At 34.5% G+C, this 22,987-nt stretch overlaps 1 protein-coding gene across 1 annotated transcript; it reads left to right on the top strand.

Moving 5' to 3' along the window:
* The first annotated feature begins 68 nt into the window (after positions 1-68).
* Positions 69-22,087, top strand: LOC144442767 (LIM and senescent cell antigen-like-containing domain protein 1). Its single transcript, XM_078132140.1, has 13 exons — positions 69-108; positions 3,941-4,060; positions 9,558-9,603; positions 10,133-10,199; positions 11,278-11,398; positions 12,263-12,303; positions 13,491-13,521; positions 13,945-14,022; positions 14,314-14,464; positions 14,682-14,774; positions 15,595-15,646; positions 16,044-16,119; positions 17,041-22,087. Exons 1-13 carry the CDS (start codon positions 95-97, stop codon positions 17,192-17,194), a joined length of 1,044 nt encoding a protein of 347 aa, XP_077988266.1. The 5' UTR covers positions 69-94; the 3' UTR covers positions 17,195-22,087.
* The last annotated feature ends 900 nt before the right edge of the window (positions 22,088-22,987 follow it).

The raw sequence follows: 22,987 nt of genomic DNA, 5'->3' as shown, positions 1-22,987 counted from the left end.
GGAAGAACCCTCTAACGTATATACTTAAAGTTTTCATTTAACCAAGCAGCTAGGGGGTGTGCTACAAAGTCATTGGGAGGAACTCTGCAGGCCGATGACACTGGGGAGGTAAGTAAATTCACGCCAATGAAACTTTACCGTGACTCTGTTATAAAAAATGACCTTCAATGTTGATATCATAAGATGATAACAGGTCAGTCGAGGCAGTGATTAGAGTAAGCTCTATATTTATAGTCAATTTTCTTCAAGAATACAGAAAGTGTTTGGGACGGAATGTCGCCCAACCCATCCGGCGCCCGTATGTGAACCAAACTTCTTCTTCAACAGAAACTTGTTTATTGTTATCTGTTTTATATATCAATAGCAGAAGTTACTGATAATTTGATATAAATTGATTTTATAATTACATCAAAATATCTCTGTTTTGTCGATTGAAATGATACTGATTAGCCAGATTTGAGATTGAATGCACACACAGTGTATGTAGAGAGGTTAAAATCACTGACTAAGTTTCCAAATATGGTCATGCAATGTAACTTATACACTTCCACATACATATGTACTTAGTGTACTGAAATGTCTGTTTATAATAGCAGTACATGGCTCAACATTAATTTTACTAATGCTTTTAACACCACTTTTAACATGAGCTAACTTGTGGCACTCAGGTTCTATGATAACATACATGTACATGACAGATAGTCCATCAAAACAAACAGTACAGGGTAGGTGTGGTTGTGTTTGTATTTAGCTGGTACTGTCCTTGACATTGATTTCTCTGTTAACTTTCATATTTTGAGAAATTTAAAATGACATTCAGATGCCATTGTATCAACTATTTTAAAAGTAATTATTTCTACTCATGTGCAGTGATGTGGATTTATTGGATTAGTCCAGATTAAGATTACAGTGATTTCAGTAAAGCCTAGTGACCCAATTCATTGATTATCTCAATATCTGTGTCTCAATGGAATACTTTGGCAAGAATGTAGATCTGTAGACAGTCTGTCAAATAGATACAGTTATATTCAAGCTAGGGAATTAGGGGGCTAGGAGCGTTAAATAGGACTAGACTATCTAGCATAAACATATATATAATCTACAATGAGTAGAATCTGTTCTGATGTATGTGTCCTTCCAGTTGAAGTCATTCTTGCAACTATACAATGTTTTAAAGCATGTCATGTGTTTTAACACATCTGATAAGTGTTGCCTCAGGGAGTGGCTCATACATACATACATAGCACAGTACCAATAAAAACAAATGTTGTGATCAGACTGACCCTCTCTTCAACGCTAAGGGTACTACATAGGGACATGTAGTATTTCTTAGATGGTTGTTTTCCTTATCTACAGGCTAAATATGATAACACTAAGACTGTAAGATAGTCGTGTTGTTCAGCCCTATCAGGCTTCTTAACCTATGAGTTCTGGCTGATAGCCTGGCACTAATGTCTGTATCTTACAGACTAATGACAACACCGACTTCAATATATATCCTGTACGTTATGGAAAAAAAACTAATTCTCTTATAGAGTGCATATTGTAGTCGCAGGATTCATTTGACATTTTCCTTAGGAAAACAATCATCTAAACAATACTACCGGTATATGTCCCTATGGTAATATTTCTGGCCTAAGGCTTTAGTCAAGTCAGAGTGATTGCAAAACATTCTAAACAATACTATGTGTCCCTGTGGGGTACTGTAATCATTAATGAAATCAATCCACTTCTAGGGGCATCAAATGTTATGAGTTTAAATCAGTACTTGTTATATCCTCAATGACAGTCAGGGTGAGTGTAGAAAACTAGTCACTGATACAAATCAAATGTATGTTAAGGGGTCTAATCCTATTTCTATCCCTATAACCTAACCTAACCATAACCCTATATTTGTAACTCCCTAGCTTGGATACAATTGTGTCTACTGTCAGTCCACTGCTCAGCATACTTTATTTACCTTGTAATGTATTGTTCATTTTGTCTGCTCACTTGAATATGCCAAATGATTATCAGTTACTGACAGAAGTATAGTCAGTGAGTAAGAGGGGGTATATTGACTTGTGATTACATGTGTATACATTTACAAATTGACAATAAAACGAACAGAAAGTTAATACATCACCCAGCCCATCGGGCATATTTGTCACTATGAAATTAAATAACTAATCTAAAAAAAAAAAAAAAAATGGAAAGAGCACAATCATGACAAGTAAAGAAAAGTAACAGTACATTGTACTACGATGAAATGTACTAATGATTACACCTTCTGGTTTTTGCTCGTTGAATAAATTTACTAGTTGCTCTTGGCTTATACGTCATTATAAAGTTCCATATATAAGTAGAAGCTATCAGTAGAGATTATGTATCATGCAATGACATTATATTAATGTACAAATGGTATCCAATCAATTTACACATTATATGTATCTGAAAATGATAAAGGAATACAACCTATGCAAACCGGTGTTCAACAGTTTGCACTGTTCTTGTTATAAAAATGAAATATTTGGCTTTCTGTTAATTTTTTTAATTCCGGGAAAAAAATGTTTATACGAATTGAAATGTGATTTTGATGTTCAAATTGACTATAGACTATTTTATTTGTTGGGTAATTTTAGCCATTTTGTTTTGTTAACTTGTGGCTTTTGAAGATTTTGGGATATTGGTGAAAGCTTGACCAAAGCCACTGTCTCTCTATGATAGAATTTCTTTATGATAGTGGGAATGTGAGACCAGACTACACTGCTGTTTTTCACAGTCTATATTTTGAATATTTTATGATAATATAAACCATTATAGTGACTCAGTTTGTTTAGTGAGTGATGTGACTAATTTATAGCTACAATGCTGCAGGTCATAAACCACACGACATAAGTCACAAGTAGTGTTTTGTACTTAGAGCACACAACGCTTTGGAGGTTTCAGATGAAACACATACATAGTGTTTGACTAGATTTAAGAACAACTCTGAGAACAGAGGGTGAAATTTGGTAATATTTAATCCCAAGTGTTTTATACATTTAACCATACCTTTACCAGGAGAGAATCTATATATATACAGGTACATCTGAAACGTTGTTGGAACTCAGGTAAATTTTTGTGGATGAATTTGACTCTCAATCTCATTGATAGAAATCATATTCAGATTGAGTGGCCAGTGTTTGTATGTTGGGATAATTTAATGATGAGATCTGTGATTACTACATTGCTGTAGACCATATGTTAGGCTAGAGGCTATCTGTGGTTTTGAATATCTAATGATTTAGAGATTGAAAGCCATGCATGTCTAGACTAAAGATAAGATATTAAGATAAGATATAACTTTATTACAACTGTATAGAAAATTGACAATTCTATTTGGGTATATAAGTGTAATAATGATATTAAAGAGCACTACAATGAAAGGCTAATGTTATAAGTATATAAGTAAAACAATTTTATTGATTAGGTATTTTTACATGAGCTCAGAAACATACAGAGAGCAATTATAGTCTCTTTTTGTCTTGATTGCAATATAACTTTAAATTGCTCTTACTTTTCTATAATTGGCAATGTGATTACTTTGATTATTTCATTTTCTTCACTTGATATGTAAATTTGGTTGTTGTTGTTTTTTTACCTCTGGCAAATAAATAATATATTATATTGAAATCTGAATTGATATTATAAATATGTACATATGTTCCATTTGACAGTAGAGTTTTGTTATATTACACAGATATTTGAAAGATCTGGGGGTTTTGTTTTCAGTGAGAATATATGCAACGACACAGATATTTGAAAGATCTTGGTTTGTTTGTTTTCAGTGAAAGTATGACAGTGACACAGATATTTGTGTTTGTTTGTTTGTTTGTTTGTTTGTTTGTTTGTTTTCAGTGAAAATTTGGCAATAACAGATATTTGAAAGGTCTTGGTTTGTTTGTTTGTTTGTTTTCAGTGAAAGTACAGGGAGTATGGCAATGCCGCACACAATATGTACACGATGTAGTGAAGGCTTTCTTACTGAAGAACGTATCATTAACTGTAATGGAGAACTATGGCATGAACAGTGTTTTGTGTAAGTATATATAAGATTACTATTATCATTAATTTTCTGACCTGATGGGGCTCCTTTAAAGGTGCATGTCAGATAAGGGTTAAGTTTTACATGAAAAAAACAGATGTCTGGCAGAGCTACAGAAATATTAACCCAAAACAAAAAAATAATCATATATACTGAAACGCTACATGTAATATGAGAAGCTGGGATGAAATAATAGGCCCTGAGCAGGACTAGATTTCTTTCTCGGCTGTGACAGATTAGTGGGTTTCATCTTAAAATGTACTGAGAATAGTATTAGTATGAAATCATATTGTTTTGCCTTCTAATGGTAGTGTCTCTGAACTTTACATTGTACTGGAAACAAACACCTTATACAGTGATTGATTGATTGATTGATTGATTGATTGATTGATCAGTTGACAGATCAATCAACTGACTGATTGATTGATTGATTGATTGATCAATCAATTGATTGACAGAACTGTTGATTGATTGAATGAATGAATGAATGAATGAATGAATACATGAAAGAATGAATGAATACATTATTGATTTTCATATCCTCAATGACCATATATCATCATGCTATTTGTGAACAGTACATCTGACATCTCATTACATGAATAATGTGACTCTACTAAGTGTTTGGAGTATAAATATATACACTGTATCCTTGAATGCAGGACTACAGTACCAGCTAAGTTATATCTGTATTTGTCTAAATGCTAATATGGTATTGAATCGATCATCTCTCTGACTCCAGAGTAGCCTGGAATCCATGCAGATGGGGATTTTAAATTAGGTGGAAAAACCAAAATTGAAAATCCCAATCCACATGGATTCCAAACTAACTCAAGAAAGATTTTGGGATTTGATGCAGGATAGCACTAGACTCAAGAGAGATTCTGAGATACGATGCAGGGTAGCACTAGACTCAAGAGAGATCTTGAGATTTAATGCCATGGATAGCCTCTAGACTAAAGAGAGATCTTGAGATTTGATGCCACAGATAGCCTCTAGACTAAAGAGAGATCTTGAGATTTGATGACATACATGTAGATAGCACTAGACTAAAGAGAGATTTTGAGATTTGATGCCACAGATAGTACTAGACTAAAGAGAGATCTTGAGATTTGATGCCACAGATAGCACTAGACTAAAGAGATATCTTGAGATTTGATGCCACAGATAGCCTCTAGACTAAAGAGAGATCTTGAGATTTGATGCCACAGATAGCCTCTAGACTAAAGAGAGATCTTGAGATTTGATGCCATGGATAGCCTCTAGACTAAAGAGATATCTTGAGATTCTATGCCACAGATAGTACTAGACTAAAGAGAGATCTTGAGATTTGATGCCACAGATAGTACTAGACTAAAGAGAGATCTTGAGATTTGATGCGATGGATAGCACTAGACTAAAGAGAGATCTTGAGATTTGATGCCATGGATAGCACTAGACTAAAGAGAGATTTTGAGATTTGATGCCATGGATAGCACTAGACTAAAGAGAGATCTTGAGAATTTGATGCCACAGATAGCACTAGACTATGCCTGTACTGGTATGTTAGTATTTATGCCAAGTTTCATTACTCAAAGTTGTGTCAGCATTACATCTGACAACTTATACTACATGTAAATGAATTATGTGACCATAAATAATGGCTTGAATTATTTAAAGATACTTAAAAATTTTATTTTTGAAAATAAGATGTGTTTGCATCACGAGTGAAGTTATTATTATTTCACATTGCTATGATCATTATACTACCAAGATAAAAGCATTGCAATTTTTAGAATCAGTTGACAAAAAAATTCTTTGGATTTTTTTAATCATTAACATGTCATGGATTGATGTATGTATTATAGGCCATAGTTGAATTATGGAGTCCTATATTTTACAATTGAGACTACATGTAGGTGTAATTTGATAGATGTCACAATGTATAATTATGAAAGTACACATTTTTTTAAAGTGACTTTCTCAGTGAATGTTGTGATCATAGTGCTACAATTTAGTATGAATATAATTTATTAAGAGTGAAAACGATTTCCTCATTAAGCTCAAATGAATTCTAGAAAAATTTAAAAACTTCAAAATGTACTGATGAGGATTTTGAACCTTTATGAAGTCACTATGTGAGTACTAAAATTTTAACAAGTATAATTTGATACGTAAATTACTGTGAACATTGAAAAGCTACCCACAAATTGGGTGTGAAGAATGTATAACCCCCCCCCCCCCACCCATTTCATACTCATATATAACATTTTGAGCCTATGTTTTAATAGAAATGAGAAAATCAACTTCTTTTATTGTTTCTTTGCGATTTTAAACGGCATTTGCACAATCTTCCATACTTTTAAACTTAAAGATTTCAAGTGTTCAAAATTGATTTCATTAAAATTCAGCCCACTGACTTGCAATCTTCCTTGGAGATCAGACAAGACCTCCAGACATACATATAATATGTTTCCTTGTAATTTGAGATGATATATTTCCTGTATAGCCACTTGTAGAAGTCTGAAAGGAATACATTTATGATAAAAAAAATTGGGTGTGTAACCAAACCAAAAGGTTCATTGCCCTACCAGTGCAGAGTAGACAAAAGTTAGACAAAATTATTCATCAGCTTACTATGTACTGTAATTTTAACTACTCAACTGTACCTTTGGTGGGTATAGTTCTGACAAAACAGTTGAAACATTTATGTATTTGTATATTTCATTGTATTTATAGACATTATAAAAAATACTTCTCAATTCAAAATGACTATTGGATAAAAATGTCAAAAAAACAATGATTTCTGTTCAACAACTTTTAGAGGGAAACTATTTCAAGACTACATTTATTATCAAGATTTGGGCAGACTTCAATATCTTTTCCACAAATTTTGGCGGGAAAAATTTATCGCAACGTGCTGAACTCTGAAAACATTGAGGTATTACAACCACCGTAAAATATATGAGACAACTGCAGTGGGTGACAAGGTCAGTCAGCCCATTCACACTCTGTGCATGACCTGGGGAATGACCTCTGACCTCAGACATGTCTGCACAATCTCATGAATCTAGCAGAGTATGCTGTGACCAAGAAAATGCTTCAAATTCTTACCTCACTAATATGTAGCTCATACATAAAATGTGTCCCTAGTCTTGAACCAAAAGTTGTATGCCAGTCACTGATATTCATAACACAAAATGTAATACCCCCCCCCCACATATAAATACCCCGTGATATCAAACATATTTTAGTTACTAAGTTTTGAATGACATCAAACATATTTTAGTTACTAAGTTTTAAATGCCATGCATGCAATCCATAGTCAAATGTTGAGATTATTTGATCAAGTTTGTTCCTGAACAACCGTACAGTTTATACAATTATAGTATCTGGAGTATTAGTGCACCCCTATCAGCAAGTAGAAATCTCTCTCAGAAAACCCCACTATTTACTCATTATATACATACATAAAATTTGTGACAAGATTCTTGACTCAAGAAGATCTTTTTGTTTCATGAAATGAAAATATGCGTCCCAGTCTTGAACCAAAAGTTGTATGTCATAGTCACTGATATTCATAACACACAAAAAATGTTTTGATGTTGTTATTAACATTGTTGTTGTTGTTGTTGTTTACCATACTGTATTCACTGACGATACAGTTGTGTAATAAAGTTAGTACTGTCATTATATATATGTATAATATGTTCTCCATAGTGAATAATATCATTCAATTTTAAACTGTATGTGTTTGAGTCGGAGGGTTTAACCTTTCATATCTCAAGACTCAAGACTTTAGGAGATCAATGAATCAATGACGTACATCTAGTGTTATACTTGCAAGAATAAAAGTAATTTAAAAAATTGTATTGATAGATGAAAATTTCTACGCATAGTAAAACAAATTTCAGTAAAACAAACACCAACTTCTGAGATTTGATTTCAAAAAATTATTTTGACTCCATGAATAGGAATTTTCATTTATAGTGTATCTTATGTTATAATATTGAGATGTATTTACAGAACATGTTTTTCCCTAAAACATTTCCCTTGTAGATACTCATAGTCACATGTATATTTTCATTGCCTGGATGACATTATAAATGTTTCAGAAAATGTATTTATGTAGCCATCAATATATGTACTAGTACATGTAGGGTTTTCTCTCAACCATGTAGCCAAAATATTTAAAACATAATACTGTATATATGTATTATGAGTAAGTGTACTCAGGAAGTGATAATATTCAATATGAATTTCTGTCAGAATATGAAAATTTGTCAGAAAATATTGATTTAAAACCCAAAATATTGTGTGTTGCCATTATTGATGCTTGGGTTCACTTCTGAGACTATGGTGTAGTCCACGACATGTAAACATCTCATACATGAAGTAATTATATGCATAATATGAGGCAAAGTAGTGATTAATTTATCAGAAATGTACATATAATTATATCTACTGACATGAGAAGAACTAGTTGTAAATTTAAAACTCTGATGATTTTAAAAATTAGCTATAAATCAAAGCAAGGAGTTCAGAGAGTGTACATGAACAAGGTATAAATCAAAGAAATATAGCGTGAATACGTGTATGGCCCGGAACATACTATATTATTAGCTAGGAAAAAGGTGGAAAATATGTCAAAGATGCCTCAAGCTTTCTGGGCATTCCTACATAAATACAAAGGAACCAGTATCCAAACTTGTCCTGTGGTTTCACCCAAATATGGCAGAAAGAACCGAGGCAGACTGAAATACACTTTCCCTGACATTTTTGTTGCGAGGGATATCGGGGTGCTGCAAGAAGACTTGCCAAACTTGATGGAGAACAGAATAGAATGGGCGAAACTGTCTAAAATTCTGACACGCTGAATGGTGATAGTGGTGGCAGTGGCAGTGGTGGTCAGAATAGAATTGGTGAAACTGTCTAAAATTCTGACATGCTGACTAGTGGTGGTGATAGTGGTGGTAGTGGCAGTGGTGGTCAGAATAGAATTGGTGAAACTGTCTAAAATTCTGACATGCTGACTAGTGGTGGTGATGGTGGTGGTGGCAGTGGCGGTGGTGGTCAGAATAGAATTGTTGAAACTGTCTAAAATTCTGCCACCGACTGACTAATAATAGTAGTAGTTGTAGTAGCAGATATTTATCTTGTCCTTAACTATGGTGCTTACAAGTAGAAATGTAATGTCTAGAAGCTACCTTTTGAGATCTAAAGCCGTACCAGCTGTCACTAGAATTATTTTTTGTTCAGAGAACTATTAAGTAACATGTACTCACTGACCTGGGAATGAAAGATGGCCCTTTAAGGTGATACTTATGGGTAGCATACTCAGAAGGTGAAATTTTCTGAAAAGCTACAAAACTAATGACAGAGAAGTTAGTAGGGTCATTATTTGAATATTTCCTACATGTATGCTATGTATCACATGTATTGTAATTTTAACACCAACATCATAGTAGTGATTAGTACTGATAATTTTCTTTTTTTATCTCTCCATCTATAGATGTGCTCAGTGCTTCCGACCTTTTCCAGATGGAATGTTTTTTGAGGTATGTTTGTTGTCAGATTCTTTCACTTTATCTTAGACGTAACCATTTGTTTTTGACCTCTCAAATACTTATTACTTCTAATCACATGGCAAACACAAAAATGTCCTGACTGTTCTACTGTAGTGAGGAATCAGGACAGGACAAGAAACAAACTCGACAAACTCAGCTGAGTAGTTTGATGTTTAGTTTTAAGTCGTATGACACATAATCAAAATGCATTCATCTGTAGTTCGGTATATTTTCATGCACCTATTCTGCATAATTAAACTGGGTCTATGTGTGGTATTAAAGCCAGGGGGCAGCATGACTAAGCAATGTAAATAACTTGTTAGTGTATTAAAGTTTGTGTATGAAGCCATGAGTGCAATCAGAACATGTAATTTCTCGAGTTTCAAAGTATAGACAGAAATTAATGTTCTTGAGGCAAGTTGAGGGCGCTCTTGCATGCATAGATTTAGTAGAATTCCATTGCATCATCATTTATCATGTATAAAGTTTTGTATTCTATATGTCCATTGTATCTTTACAGTTTGAAGGCCGTAAATACTGTGAGCATGACTTTCATGTCTTGTTTGCACCATGCTGTGGTCGATGTGGTGAGTACATGTTATCCCTCCCTCCATCTTCCGATGACTATAGTGAACACATTTTGCCTGGCCTATATTCGGGCTATAGCACCCATTTATTACACCCAAGGGACTGTGAGTTACCAGAACCATGTGATTCTGGTAACTCACAGTCACGAGGGGGTAATGAACGGGTGCTATAGCCCGAATATAGGCCAGGCAATATGTGTTTTATAATATACCTCATGCTGTGAACTCGCGGTGGCAGACGACATCCTCAGAAGCTGCCATTTTGACCTGCTGTGAACTCGCGGTGGTCACGTGACCATGTAATTGTTTATGGAACTATTCCCCTAGGGAAATAGTCATTCTATTTTCCTATCACGTGACTGACTCTAGCGAATCATGGCACAGCATTATCACTAGGTATATTATAATGCCCTCTATCGACAATAGTTGACCATGTTCAGGTTGACATTGATTATAAGTTTTTGCAGAAAATGCCTAATTCCTGGCTAACAATGATCTCAAAAGCTGCCAACAATAAATCTCACAAAGACAGATGTTGTTTCCCAAAATTTATCTTTGCGTGAATAAAAGTAGCAGAAGTAATGACAATCTCTCATCAGTACATGAGTTGACGCATGTTTTCTTTAACCATGACAACCATGTTTTTTATTCTGTAACCATGACAACCATATTTTTCTTTAACCATGGTTACTTTTAAAATATTGTATCTATAAGTAGTATAATGATAAGTTGAAATCGTGATTCATTAGGGTGCTGATTTTTAGGTGCGGACCCAAAAATCAATTTGGTTGGATATATTGCATGATACTATGTACACTGATACACAGCTATGCTTACTCACAAGTCATTCAATACTGTGTGTAGGGTATAGCACAAAGTCATTGTATCTATTAAAAAAGTTTCAAGAAATTATTCAGTTGCAGCTAGTACAGTGCAGCTTTCAGTTTTATTTTGTTATGATTCTTCAAGTTAAGCTCTCAACATTGAGACATTGAATTTACTCACATAATTTGCATACTAATTTGCATACTAATTTACTGTTGATGATTTGAAGTTGTCACATGATGTTGTCTTTCAGGTGAATTTGTGATTGGTCGTGTGATCCGTGCCATGAATATGAGCTGGCATCCTGATTGTTTTATGTGTCAGCTGTGTGGCACTATTTTATCTGATACTGGATTTGTGAAAAGCAGAAACCGGTAAGTTAAGGAGGCCAACTCTCAACCACTCTCACCTGCCCCCCTATGTGTCAGATATGTGGCACTATTTTATCTGATACTGGATTTGTGAAAAGCAGAAACCGGTAAGTTAAGGAGGCCAACACTCAATATCTCACCTGACCCCCTATGTATCAGATATGTGGCACTATTTTATCTGATACTGGATTTGTTAAAAGCAGAAACCGGTAAGTTAAGGGGGCCAACTCTCAACCGCTCTCACCTGACCCCCTATGTGTTAGCTATTTGGCACTCTATCATGTGATACTGGATTTGTCAACAAGTAGGTTGATCATGGACTTAAATACTGGATTATTGCCTTCAAGAGACTAGAAAACAACATCCAGTGTTACTTAACCCTGAATAAGATAAATGAAGCAAATTCTTGTTATCTGAAATAGAACATTATCACTTAGCCGGGTTTCATAAAAATACCAATCATTTGATGATTGCTGCGCTACATGTATTACTATAGGCAAGTGTGTCAATAAAGTTTTACAACACCTTTCAATTCAAGTTGACTGGCTAGCTTGATGTAAAATGTTATTACAGCTACCGAGATTTACTCTATTGTTATTTTTAAGTCTCTTGACGGCAATAATCCGTCATTTGAGTCTATGATAAACCAAGTTTGAACTCACACAGATAACGATGTCCTCTATAAATGTAGTTATGTTATTTCACCCTGTGAGGGCATCATAACAGATTGTTATCATTGCATCCTGACAGACTGTTATGAAGTAGTCATGTTACGGTAAAATTAAAAGCTAAAATTCTCTTCTCCACCATGTGAAATCTATGTTTTGGTATTCAGTATGGTTAACTTCATTTCTATTCATGTTACAGGGCTCTGTGCAGACCATGCCACATGAGAGAGAGAGCTGAAAGTAAGTGTGGAGTGTCTAAGCATAAACCCAACACGTAGGGTTTATGGTCTGAGTAAAACACCAAGTCACATTGTGTTATTGAAATGCTTACAACAGTCTCCTATCCCTCTGGATGCATATACTCAGTAGTGTTGCAATATGGATATGTGACATGCACGTTATTAGAGACAGTATAGATTAGATAGACAAAGATTTCAACTTACTATTCATGGCATGTTGCCATTGCTTTTACGAAATCAAATACACTTTGACTGCTGAGTTCCAGTGAACATTTAGGAGGAAATATGCAACCAAGGATTGTTATACAGTACAACTACATGTATTGACATCAAAGCATTGATGAATGTACACAAATGTATATGCATGTCTGTGTGTGTGTGTTTCTGTGTCTGTGTGTCTGTGTGCTTGTGCCTATCTGTGTCAGTCTCTGTGTCCATGTGTCTGTCAGTCGAGTCTCTGTGTGTTCATGTGTATATCAGTCTCTGTGTGTCCATGTGTATATCAGTCTCTGTGTCCATGTGTCTGTCACTGTCAGTTGAGTCTCTGTGTGTCCATGTGTATATCAGTCTGTGTGTCCATGTGTCTGTCACTGTCAGTCGAGTCTGTGTGTTCATGTGTATATCAGTCTCTGTGTCCATGTGTCTGTCACTGTCAGTCGAGTCTCTGTGTGTTCATGTGTATATCAGTCTCTGTGTGTCCATGTGTATATCAGTCTCTGTGTCCATGTGTGCATCAGTCTCTGTGTGTCCATGTGTGCATCAGTCTCTGTGTGTCCATGTGTATCTCTGTGTGTCCATGTGTATATCAGTCTCTGTGTGTCCATGTGTGCATCAGTCTCTGTGTGTCCATGTGTATATCAGTCTCTGTGTGTCCATGTGTGCATCAGTCTCTGTGTGTCCATGTGTGCATCAGTCTCTGTGTGTCCATGTGTGCATCAGTCTCTGTGTGTCCATGTGTGCATCAGTCTCTGTGTGTCCATGTGTGCATCAGTCTCTGTGTGTCCATGTGTGCATCAGTCTCTGTGTGTCCATGTGTGCATCAGTCTCTGTGTGTCCATGTGTGCATCAGTCTCTGTGTGTCCATGTGTGCATCAGTCTCTGTGTGTCCATGTGTTTGTATGACATGTTTGTAACAAGAAAATTTGATAATCTGTTATTTAAAATTCTTTTTTGTTGTTCTTGTTTTAGCTATTGGAAAATATGTGTGTTTCCGTTGCCAGTAAGTATAATGCATTCCTATCTAGACCTGTACAAGTTATGTGTTATATACAAGTAATGAATCTTAGAAACAAACAAATCAAACATTTCATAAAGTGATTTTGAATGAATTATACTTCTTATTGATATTATGCTGTATACAAACTTCATAGTCAAATTGCACACACAGATCAACAAATCATTTCAGTGTATAGATTTTCTAGTGGTAGAAGATAGTACAGCAGCAGTGTGTGCATTTTAATTGCTGTATGTGACAGCAAAGTCAAACATAATTTATACCTGTGTTCAACCACTTTCACAAGCAAGACTCCCACCATGCCATTTTTTTACCTAAATTAATACTATTTCTAGGTGCTATGGGTAAAGCATAGTTACCATGACAACTAGAGTAGTTTTATAAACAAATGTTTGATGTTATTTTCAGTACCATTATTGAGGAAGGTCATATCAAGTTTCAGATGGAAACCTATCATCCATATCACTTCAGCTGTAAGAATTGTGGGTAAGTAAATAATACAAAGTTATCTTGATTCTAGATTCTATTGTCTACGTTCCAGCTGTAGATAGGTTGGAATTATTTAAATCTTAGTTTTATTCAAATCTGTCAAACCCCTCTCAGTCTGATTAAAATTGTAAAAATATGGCTGGGTTTCTTTATTTACCGCTATTTCCTTTCATAGATTGTAGTTTTCAGTTATTTTGTTCCAACAGTGAGCCCCTCTTCCTACACCTGCTATTATTATACTTATTAGTTGACAATCAGGACAAATCTAATGATTTCATTTTGTTACAGTGAAGAGCTGACATCAGATGCTAGAGAGGTCAGAGGTGAACTCTATTGTTTGCGTTGCCATGACAAAATGGGCATCCCTATCTGTGGTGCCTGTCGTCGTCCAATTGAGGAACGTGTTGTTTATGCATTGGGAAAATCCTGGCATGTTGAGGTAGGTGAAAATGTCTGCCCACTGTTCCTATGGTAACCATTACTGTCATCCATTTTCAGTCTTTCACATGAAATTTTATTGGAATTATTTGTAACTTTACAATTTCCAACTTTTAGTCAGTTTTCTTAAATTAGTAATTTCATAAAACACATCAAGTATACTTTTATTTATGTGTAACATTTTAATTTGCATATTTTCACTTTATTTTTGTTTTTAGCATTTCGTGTGTGCTAAGTGTGAGAAGCCGTTTCTTGGACATAAGCATTATGAGAGGAAAGGTATGGCCTACTGTGAGACTCACTACAACCAGGTAAGATATCACTTGTAACTTGTTACTGTAATCATGTATAGGTTTAGGGTACTTACAAGTGTATCACAGGGTCAACAAAGATAGTGTTGTGTTTGCTCAGTAGAGGTTGACAATTTTTATGATATGCATAGTTCCACAAATTATCATTGTGAGACACCAAACACTGCAGTGACTTTTAAGTATCACGTTTTCAGAGAAAAACATCATTTCATGGTTTCAATAACATTTACTCTACAAAGATGAAAGCCAAACACAAAGGGTGCAGGCTACATACATGTACAATCAATGGTTAGCGATCTAAAAGATGAAAGTTATTGCCTAATGTATTGCTGTGGGGTTAACATCAATGACTGCAGAAACTCAATGGGATGCTCACTGCAATCAACAGTAATCACTGAAACAACTCTGGTTTCTTTGTTTACATAGACATAGAATTTCTCTTATGTGTGCATAACAAATGCAACACTACCTTGATAGCACTAGAAAGACAACAAGGCACAGAATTGACTTTATGATCCTAATTCCCTTGTATGATTTATATGTCTCTGGTATGCTGTGAAAATTTTGTCTAAGTCTACAGAACTCAATCCTTGCTGAGCCTCTTGACACATTAATCCAACAAACTGCAAGTCCACATTATATATATGTGCTGCAAAAGTTGGAAATGAATTCAAGAATGATATTTTTGTTTTTTGAAGGTTGTGTCGATTCTGTGGAAAGTATTTTGTATAGATATAAAACAAAATAAAATGACTTGGAAAACTAGAAGTATTGTATTTGAAAAGATTGATTCATTTCATTGTTTTATATTTAATTCTAGTTATTCGGTAATATCTGCTTTGTATGCAATAAAGTGGTGACTGGAGGGGAAGGTAAGAATACTACATTATTTAAATGAAAAAAATAAATGGAATATCAAATGTATTTCAATGAACCTAGTGTGACAACCATCATTTCTTTCAATGAAGATAGTATGCATTTTAAAAATAACAGTTATATACCTGTGCTGTTACTTTATTAAACAACCTGTGAGGGCGCTAACACATGTAAGTACGGTATTATATTTCAAAAATGTTGTATTTTGTATTACTTCAGGAAAGAAATATCAGCTGCTGCAATATATGAAATGAAACGTAGATAAAAACACTTCATATTTTTCATACTCCCATATTTGTAAAAGTAATTTCAGATAATTTCAGGATAATTAGACTTTGAGAGAATTAATTGTTCAATGAAATGACTGATTATCAATTTCTGTCTGTTTGACAGCTATCACTGCTATGAATAAAGCCTGGTGTCCAGACCACTTCTCCTGTGTTGGCTGTGATGCAAGATTGACTCTGAAGTAAGTTTTGTCCATGTTTGTTTAATTTTATATTTGCATGTCCTTATTGTATTATGATTGAAATGTTAAAAACAACAAACAAACAACAAACAAACAAACAAACAAACAAAATAAAACAGGTATATGAGATCAATATCAATGTCAGACATAAATAAGACATTTACCTTTTCAAAACATCAGTCGTGATTATGGTCAATGTCTAACAAAGTATGAAATCTAAAAATAATTTTTATTGGAAGTAAGAAATCTCTCAAAGAAAGAAAACAGATATACGTGATCAGTGTTGAAGTATTTTGAAAGTTAGATATGTTGTTTGATAAGAATCAGTCTTATGACGTCAGTGTCAACATTAGACTGTGAGATACTTTGTGTTGTTCTGCCCTTACTGGCCTCTTCTCTCCCAGGGTTGACTGATGTGTGAGGACGCCCTCTACCCTATAGACTATGTCAACATCTATCAAAAAAAAGAATATCTTTAAAAAATATTCATGTGTGATCCATGTCAATGTCTATCACAAGTAAGAAATCCATCCAACACCCAAAGTTTATGAAAATATCCTTATTTTCTGGAGTGGTATTCCCTTTTAAGCTTACATTTGTGATGAGCAAGAGTAGCCAGTAGTCTACCTTGAGAAGCCGATATATGATATGTGTCAAGGTCTCTTAGCACTAAGAAACCTACCTTTTTTTTTAACTCGGTTATGTGTGATGTTTGTCACTTTCTATTGGATTTAAGAAAATCTACTAAAAAAAACTAATAAGTTATATATGATGATAGTCAGTGTCCATCAAAAGTAAAAAATCTACTTGTATAAAAAAAATAGTGATATGTGATGTGTATCATCTGCCAAATATGAAATCTACCTTTAAAAATATGAGTCAAATGTGATATTTTTTTGAATTGTTATATTTTGTCTATAGGAGTAAGTTTGTGGAAGTTGACATGAAGCCAGTATGTAAACGATGCTATGAGAGATATCCACCAGATTTGAAGAAACGTCTGAAGAAATGGACTGAGGAGAAAGTAAAACAAGTCAAGGTCCCCATTGTTCTTCCAACGCTGCCTAAATTCTAAAATCCATTCAAAATCCTTACTGTTTTGAAACACATGGTGATATCATACCTTAGTTATCCCATGAATAGTGATCAAGACATTTTGTCCAAAATGATCAAGGTCTTTGACGAAAATTACAAAAAAAGTGAAAAAAATGTATAGTAGTAAAAATATGTAGTTCATTATAACTTTGTAATCATATAAACTTAACAATTGAATGTGATCCTATAGGGGGGATCTGTTAATGAAATGTAGTATTCTAAAATTTATGATAAATGCATGTATAGTAAACAAAAATTTTATCGTCAATTTTTTTTCTGTCATATGATAAAACATTTTTAGTTAGAAAGAATATTTGTTAAGTTTTACTTCATAAGCTCAAACAGAATTGAAGTCTACTTATTGTTCCAACCATTCCCGCCAAATATAAAGAAAAGAGATTTGCACCTTCACAGGTCATAACACTCCTGGAAGGTCCTAGCCTAAAAACTTGTCACCTAGCTCAGTGTGTTTTTAGTGCTGTATGTCAAGCTGAGAAGCCTTACAAATGGAGGGCATAACAGAAGTAATTTATTACATATTGACAGGAGCTCATAACTGACTACATATGGTTATCATCAGCTTGGTAGATCAAATGATTTACAAAGGTTATAACACACAAACAGTTCAAAGTTTTTTTAGGATTGAGTTTTCCATCTCAGTCAATGATTCTCATGAGAATGACAAATTTTATAGTTACAGCTGACCACTAGGTGACGGTATGATCAGCCATATGTTTAAGCAATAACCCCCGCCGAAGGCGGGTATACACGAGATTTTGGTACAATTCGCGACATATAGCACGAGCCGAATGGCGAGTGCTATATGGAGCGAATTGTACCAAATTCGAGTGTATACCCGCCTTCGGCGGGAGTTATTGCTATTATATTATATCAAAATGTGTGTATATTTCTTCTAAATGTGATTCTGTGGTTATTTATATGCCCGAAAAGGCGAATTCGCACGTACAGAAAAAGATCGTCGGTAATAGATCGTCGGGAACGAGCATATTTTAATGAGTGGATACGTTCATGTAGCCCCCACACACACTGCATGAACACAACCATACACTGCATTGCAATGCATTGCATTGCATTGATAAATTACTTTATTTACATCATATAATACATAACGAAAACGCGTTGAAAACTAGCAACAAAGAAAAGGGGGCAAGAGGTCAAAGAAAGTAACAATTTTGTTTGGATATTTTCATAAGAACAATACAATCTTGTACACTGCTAAAAATAGATGTCTCGGCGTTGAATCGGAGAAAGCGCGAGACAGTAAATCAGAGACACGACGTTACAGTCTACTTTAATTTAATGGGTAACAAATTGAACATTGACCGAACCTGAAAATGTACAGTTTCGAAATAATCCTGACGCACCTTGACTGATGGTTAAAAGTTGAATCGGTGTTGCTTGATTCAACGCGTAACGAGAGTAGGACGCTGAGACGGCTCGTTGCATGGGGAGAACTTGTACCTTATCAGTGATGTTGCAGCCACTGATCGATCGTTGCTTTCGATCGCAAGGTCATCAGTGGAATTATTTGGACTACTGTAACCCAAACTATTGTACAGGATACCTGACACACCTTATTACTCTGGGGAAGTGTTAACTTATTGGTATAAGAACGAACACATTCAGCTTGTATGTACTATTCATATGCTAGTTTAGGGGCCCATTTTACCACTGCCAGCCGTGGTAAAATGGGATTTTACCACAGTTATTATCCAATCAGAATGGCGCATAGTAGCATGATATAATATAATTCTAGATTTACCAACTATGTTCATCATCTTGGTGCATCAAATGATTTACAAAGATTATAACACACAAGCAGTTCAACTTTTTAGCATTGGGCTTTCAATCTGTCTTGGTCAATGATTCTCATTAGAATGACAAATTTCATAGTTACAGCTGACCACTAGGTGGCGGTATAATCAACTAATGGTTATGTTTATGACCTAACTCCACCTTCCAAGACATGAGGAAGTGATAACAATTTGGGTTTGTAGTAATGCTCCAGGTGGATTTTATACAGCTCTTGGTAATTTCAAACTCAGAACCAATTTAGTTTTAAAAACACACATTGAGCTGGGTATTGGTTTGGATCATAAGATTAGAAATGGTAATGACAAGTCTCAGGGCTAGGAAAGTCAAAGACTTGACCCTAATCTAAAACCAATAAGTGAAAATCTTGAACAATTTGAACATACACTTAAAGACTTTATGAACATGTCTTAAATTTACAACTAGTTTCACATCTCAGTGAGCTTTTTCAGAAGTTTGATTTAAATTATCAAACAAAGGTGCTCACTGTCAGATCTTGACAACTGTTGTTTTTATTGAGTACTTGTTTTCGGATCCGTCTTTGATACTTATGTACACAAGCTGAGTTAGACTGTTTTGGGGAATGTTTTGTTGTCATGTATTTAAAGGTACTCACAGTATTCTACGTACTGAAGAACATTTATTTAATCATTGATTGCAACTGATAGAACTTAAACATAGTTAAGATTTAACATATAAACGATCTGATGACATAATTTATCATACTTATACAAAATGTCTAGGACATCCCTACTGTGCAGTCAACTGTTCTAACAATGCCAGAAGACAATTGTAATGTTATAGAAGGTATGCATTGACAATAACATTACACTAGAATGATATTTGTGGAAGTATTTTCATAAATAGGTTATGAACTCAGCCTGGGCCAATTTAAAGAAAGAGGTATCCACCGACCCTCCACCAATGTGCTGTAAACATTCAGATATCCTTTGATGTTTACCACAGTTGCGTATCCTATTGGTGGAAGGTCTGTGATGTATCTAAAACCTGAATGTTCCAATAATGATGCTGTACAGCATAGACCTTCTCTATGTTTACCACAGTTGCGTATCCTATTGGTGGAAGGTCTGTGATGTATCTAAAACCTAAATGTTCCAATAATGATGCTGTACAGCATAGGCCTTCTCTATGTGTAAAGTCATAGCTTTTGTTCATTGATTTTTGGCGGGAATTTTTGGATACTGAGAGACTACATTCAAACAGACTTTTTCCTCTTCTTGCCTTAAAGAAAGCTGCATAAAACATATACAAGTATGTATTTCAACAATTTTAAAGTGTAGAATTATGTTAATAACTTATAACTTTTGTTGTGGTTTATAGATATCTTTTAGTACATAACTTTAAATTATTAGTGCACTGTATGAAAGAGTGAATTGCATATTTTAATATTTTTAATGGTGCTTGTTATGTAAGGGTCCCTAACTTAGTCTTTATTGTGTGAGGGTCCCTAACATTATCATTATTATGTAAGAGTCCCTAATTTAGTCTTTGTTTGGGGTCCCTTACATTGTCAATATTATGTAAGGGTCCCTAACATAGTCGTTATTTTGTGAGGGTCCCTAACATCTTGAGTTTTCAGAAGAAATGCTTCCAAAACGCTTTGCTGTAATGCTAATCCCATTTAAAGAATTTAGTTTCGAACCCAAGTATTTGTCTATTTTTGATAAATCACATCATGCATATGACAAACTGAAAATAATTGATAGATTCACTAGTTGCATCTATCATCAGTGCTATAAATGCATAAGAAATGAAAACCACAAAAAATTCATTTAAGCCTTTTAAAATTTACTTGAAATTTCAGAAAATGTTGGCTTGTGTAAGTTATGATAATTCTAACAAATACTTTTCTATGACTGTGAGAAAGTACTGAGATAGTAGGCGACGTTATCACTTTTCAGACAATAGATCATTTCAAAATTTGCCATGGTGGCGCCCTACTTCCTGTCTGTGTGCACCTTGGGGGTATACATGGTGTAGGTTACTCTGTTAATCATAGAGCACTGCTGCTTTCCTTGATGTCTGAACTATACAAAAAACATCCCTGATTTACATTTCTACAGAATACCAAAGGACAAATCTCATAAGAAACGGTACTATGAGGTGATGATACCCCCAATTTTAGCGAGGGCGCTGTATTGTCAATTTCCTCAACAAGACTCTTATTGCACACATAATCTCTTATTGGACAATAATTCAGAATAAAATTAACGAACTTAGAAATGGATTTCGAACTTTGTTCTTGTTGCTTCCATTTTATAAGAATAAGATACACAAGAACTGTCCTGTGATGTAAGCTGGGTTCTCCCCATACTGACCAGCACTGCTTGGTACCAACTATAAAATGCTGTGAAAATGTAACCTTAAAGTTTTCAATGAAATCCATTGTTTACCTAAATAGCAGGGGTTGTGAGTACTAGTAACCTGTGATTGACATCTTCAGATATTGATTTATCTCATGAATATTAATGGGCAACCAGCACTCCTGTAAGGCTGGGGAGAACCCTGTGTAAGATACAGATACAGAATGTCGTTGGTGATGCTGTTATGATCTCCATTTCATTTGGAATGGAGATTGTATTGAACCAGCACCAATGAAAACCGAGTATCCAAATATATATCTACACATTCAACAACTCAAAACAAAACAAAAACTCTACACTGTAACTTACTTGGTTTTATATTTAATGAAAAGTAGGGATAATAAAGGATGTATTATTGATAAGGTACGCATGATTTCTTATCATTTGCATGCATAGAATAAACCTTATACGCTTCAGAGAATATCAATATGCAAATTTTTGTATTCAAATTCAAATTACTTAATTTTATGAAATTTTTATTAAAAATACTGATCATAGAATAGAATTTTTTTCAAGTTGTATGTATGGATCAAGTCGATGTTCAGAATAAACCGAATATTTGAAGATGGGTGGGTCAAATAAACATTGATAAGGAAGGAAAAGAACTGTCTTGTGTTATAGGTATATATAGGATGTTGTAATGTGTAGATGAAATAAAAACAAAATATTATTATTCTCAATTCAATATATATGCAGTGTTTTGTTAAGAGTGGCAAGTAGGTAAAATCTACCTGAGTCCCCCCGTCATTTTACCAGGGTTCCCTACCAGAATTATGGGACAATGTATTTGAACCTATGCTAGTTTAACCATATTTCCCCTTGTTGATAGATCAGTTTGTCACTGTTTATGTATGTATGTATGTATGTATGTATGTATGTATGTATGTATGTATGTATGTATGTATGTATGTACGTACGTACGTACGTACGTACGTATGTATGTATGTACGTATCTATGTATGTATGTATGTATGTATGTATGTATGTGTGTATGTATGTATGTGTGTATGTATGTACGTGTGTATGTATGTATGTATGTATGTCTGTATGTATGTATGTATGTATGTATGTATGTATGTATGCACGTACGTACGTACGTATGTATGTATGTATGTGTGTATGTGTGTGTATGTATGTATGTATGTATGTATGTGTGTGTGTGTATGTCTATGTATGTATGTATGTATGTATGTATGTATGTACATATGTATCACGTACGTACGTACGTATGTATGTATGTATGTATGTATGTATGTCTGTATGTATGTATGTATGTATGTATGTATGTATGTATGCACGTACGTACGTACGTATGTATGTATGTATGTGTGTGTATGTATGTATGTATGTATGTATGTATGTATGTATGTGTGTGTATGTCTATGTATGTATGTATGTATGTATGTATGTATGTACATATGTATCAGGTACGTACGTACGTATGTATGTATGTATGTATGTACGTACGTACGTACGTATGTATGTATGTATGTATGTATGTATGTACATATGTATGTATGTATGGATGGATGTGTGCATGTATGTATGTATGTATG

Source organism: Glandiceps talaboti, chromosome 11 (assembly GCF_964340395.1).
Source record: "Glandiceps talaboti chromosome 11, keGlaTala1.1, whole genome shotgun sequence".
NCBI lineage: Eukaryota > Metazoa > Hemichordata > Enteropneusta > Spengelidae > Glandiceps > Glandiceps talaboti.
The sequence above is the reverse complement of the archived record's forward strand: the minus strand, read 5'-3'. Positions and strand labels throughout refer to the sequence as shown.

Excerpts from the sequence above, each read along its gene's own strand:
- LOC144442767 (XM_078132140.1), top strand. Across the intron at positions 12,304-13,490 it reads CATGAGAGAGAGAGCTGAAA|CTATTGGAAAATATGTGTGT; the intron begins GTAAGTGTGGAG and ends TTCTTGTTTTAG. Across the intron at positions 15,647-16,043 it reads AGTGGTGACTGGAGGGGAAG|CTATCACTGCTATGAATAAA; the intron begins GTAAGAATACTA and ends TCTGTTTGACAG.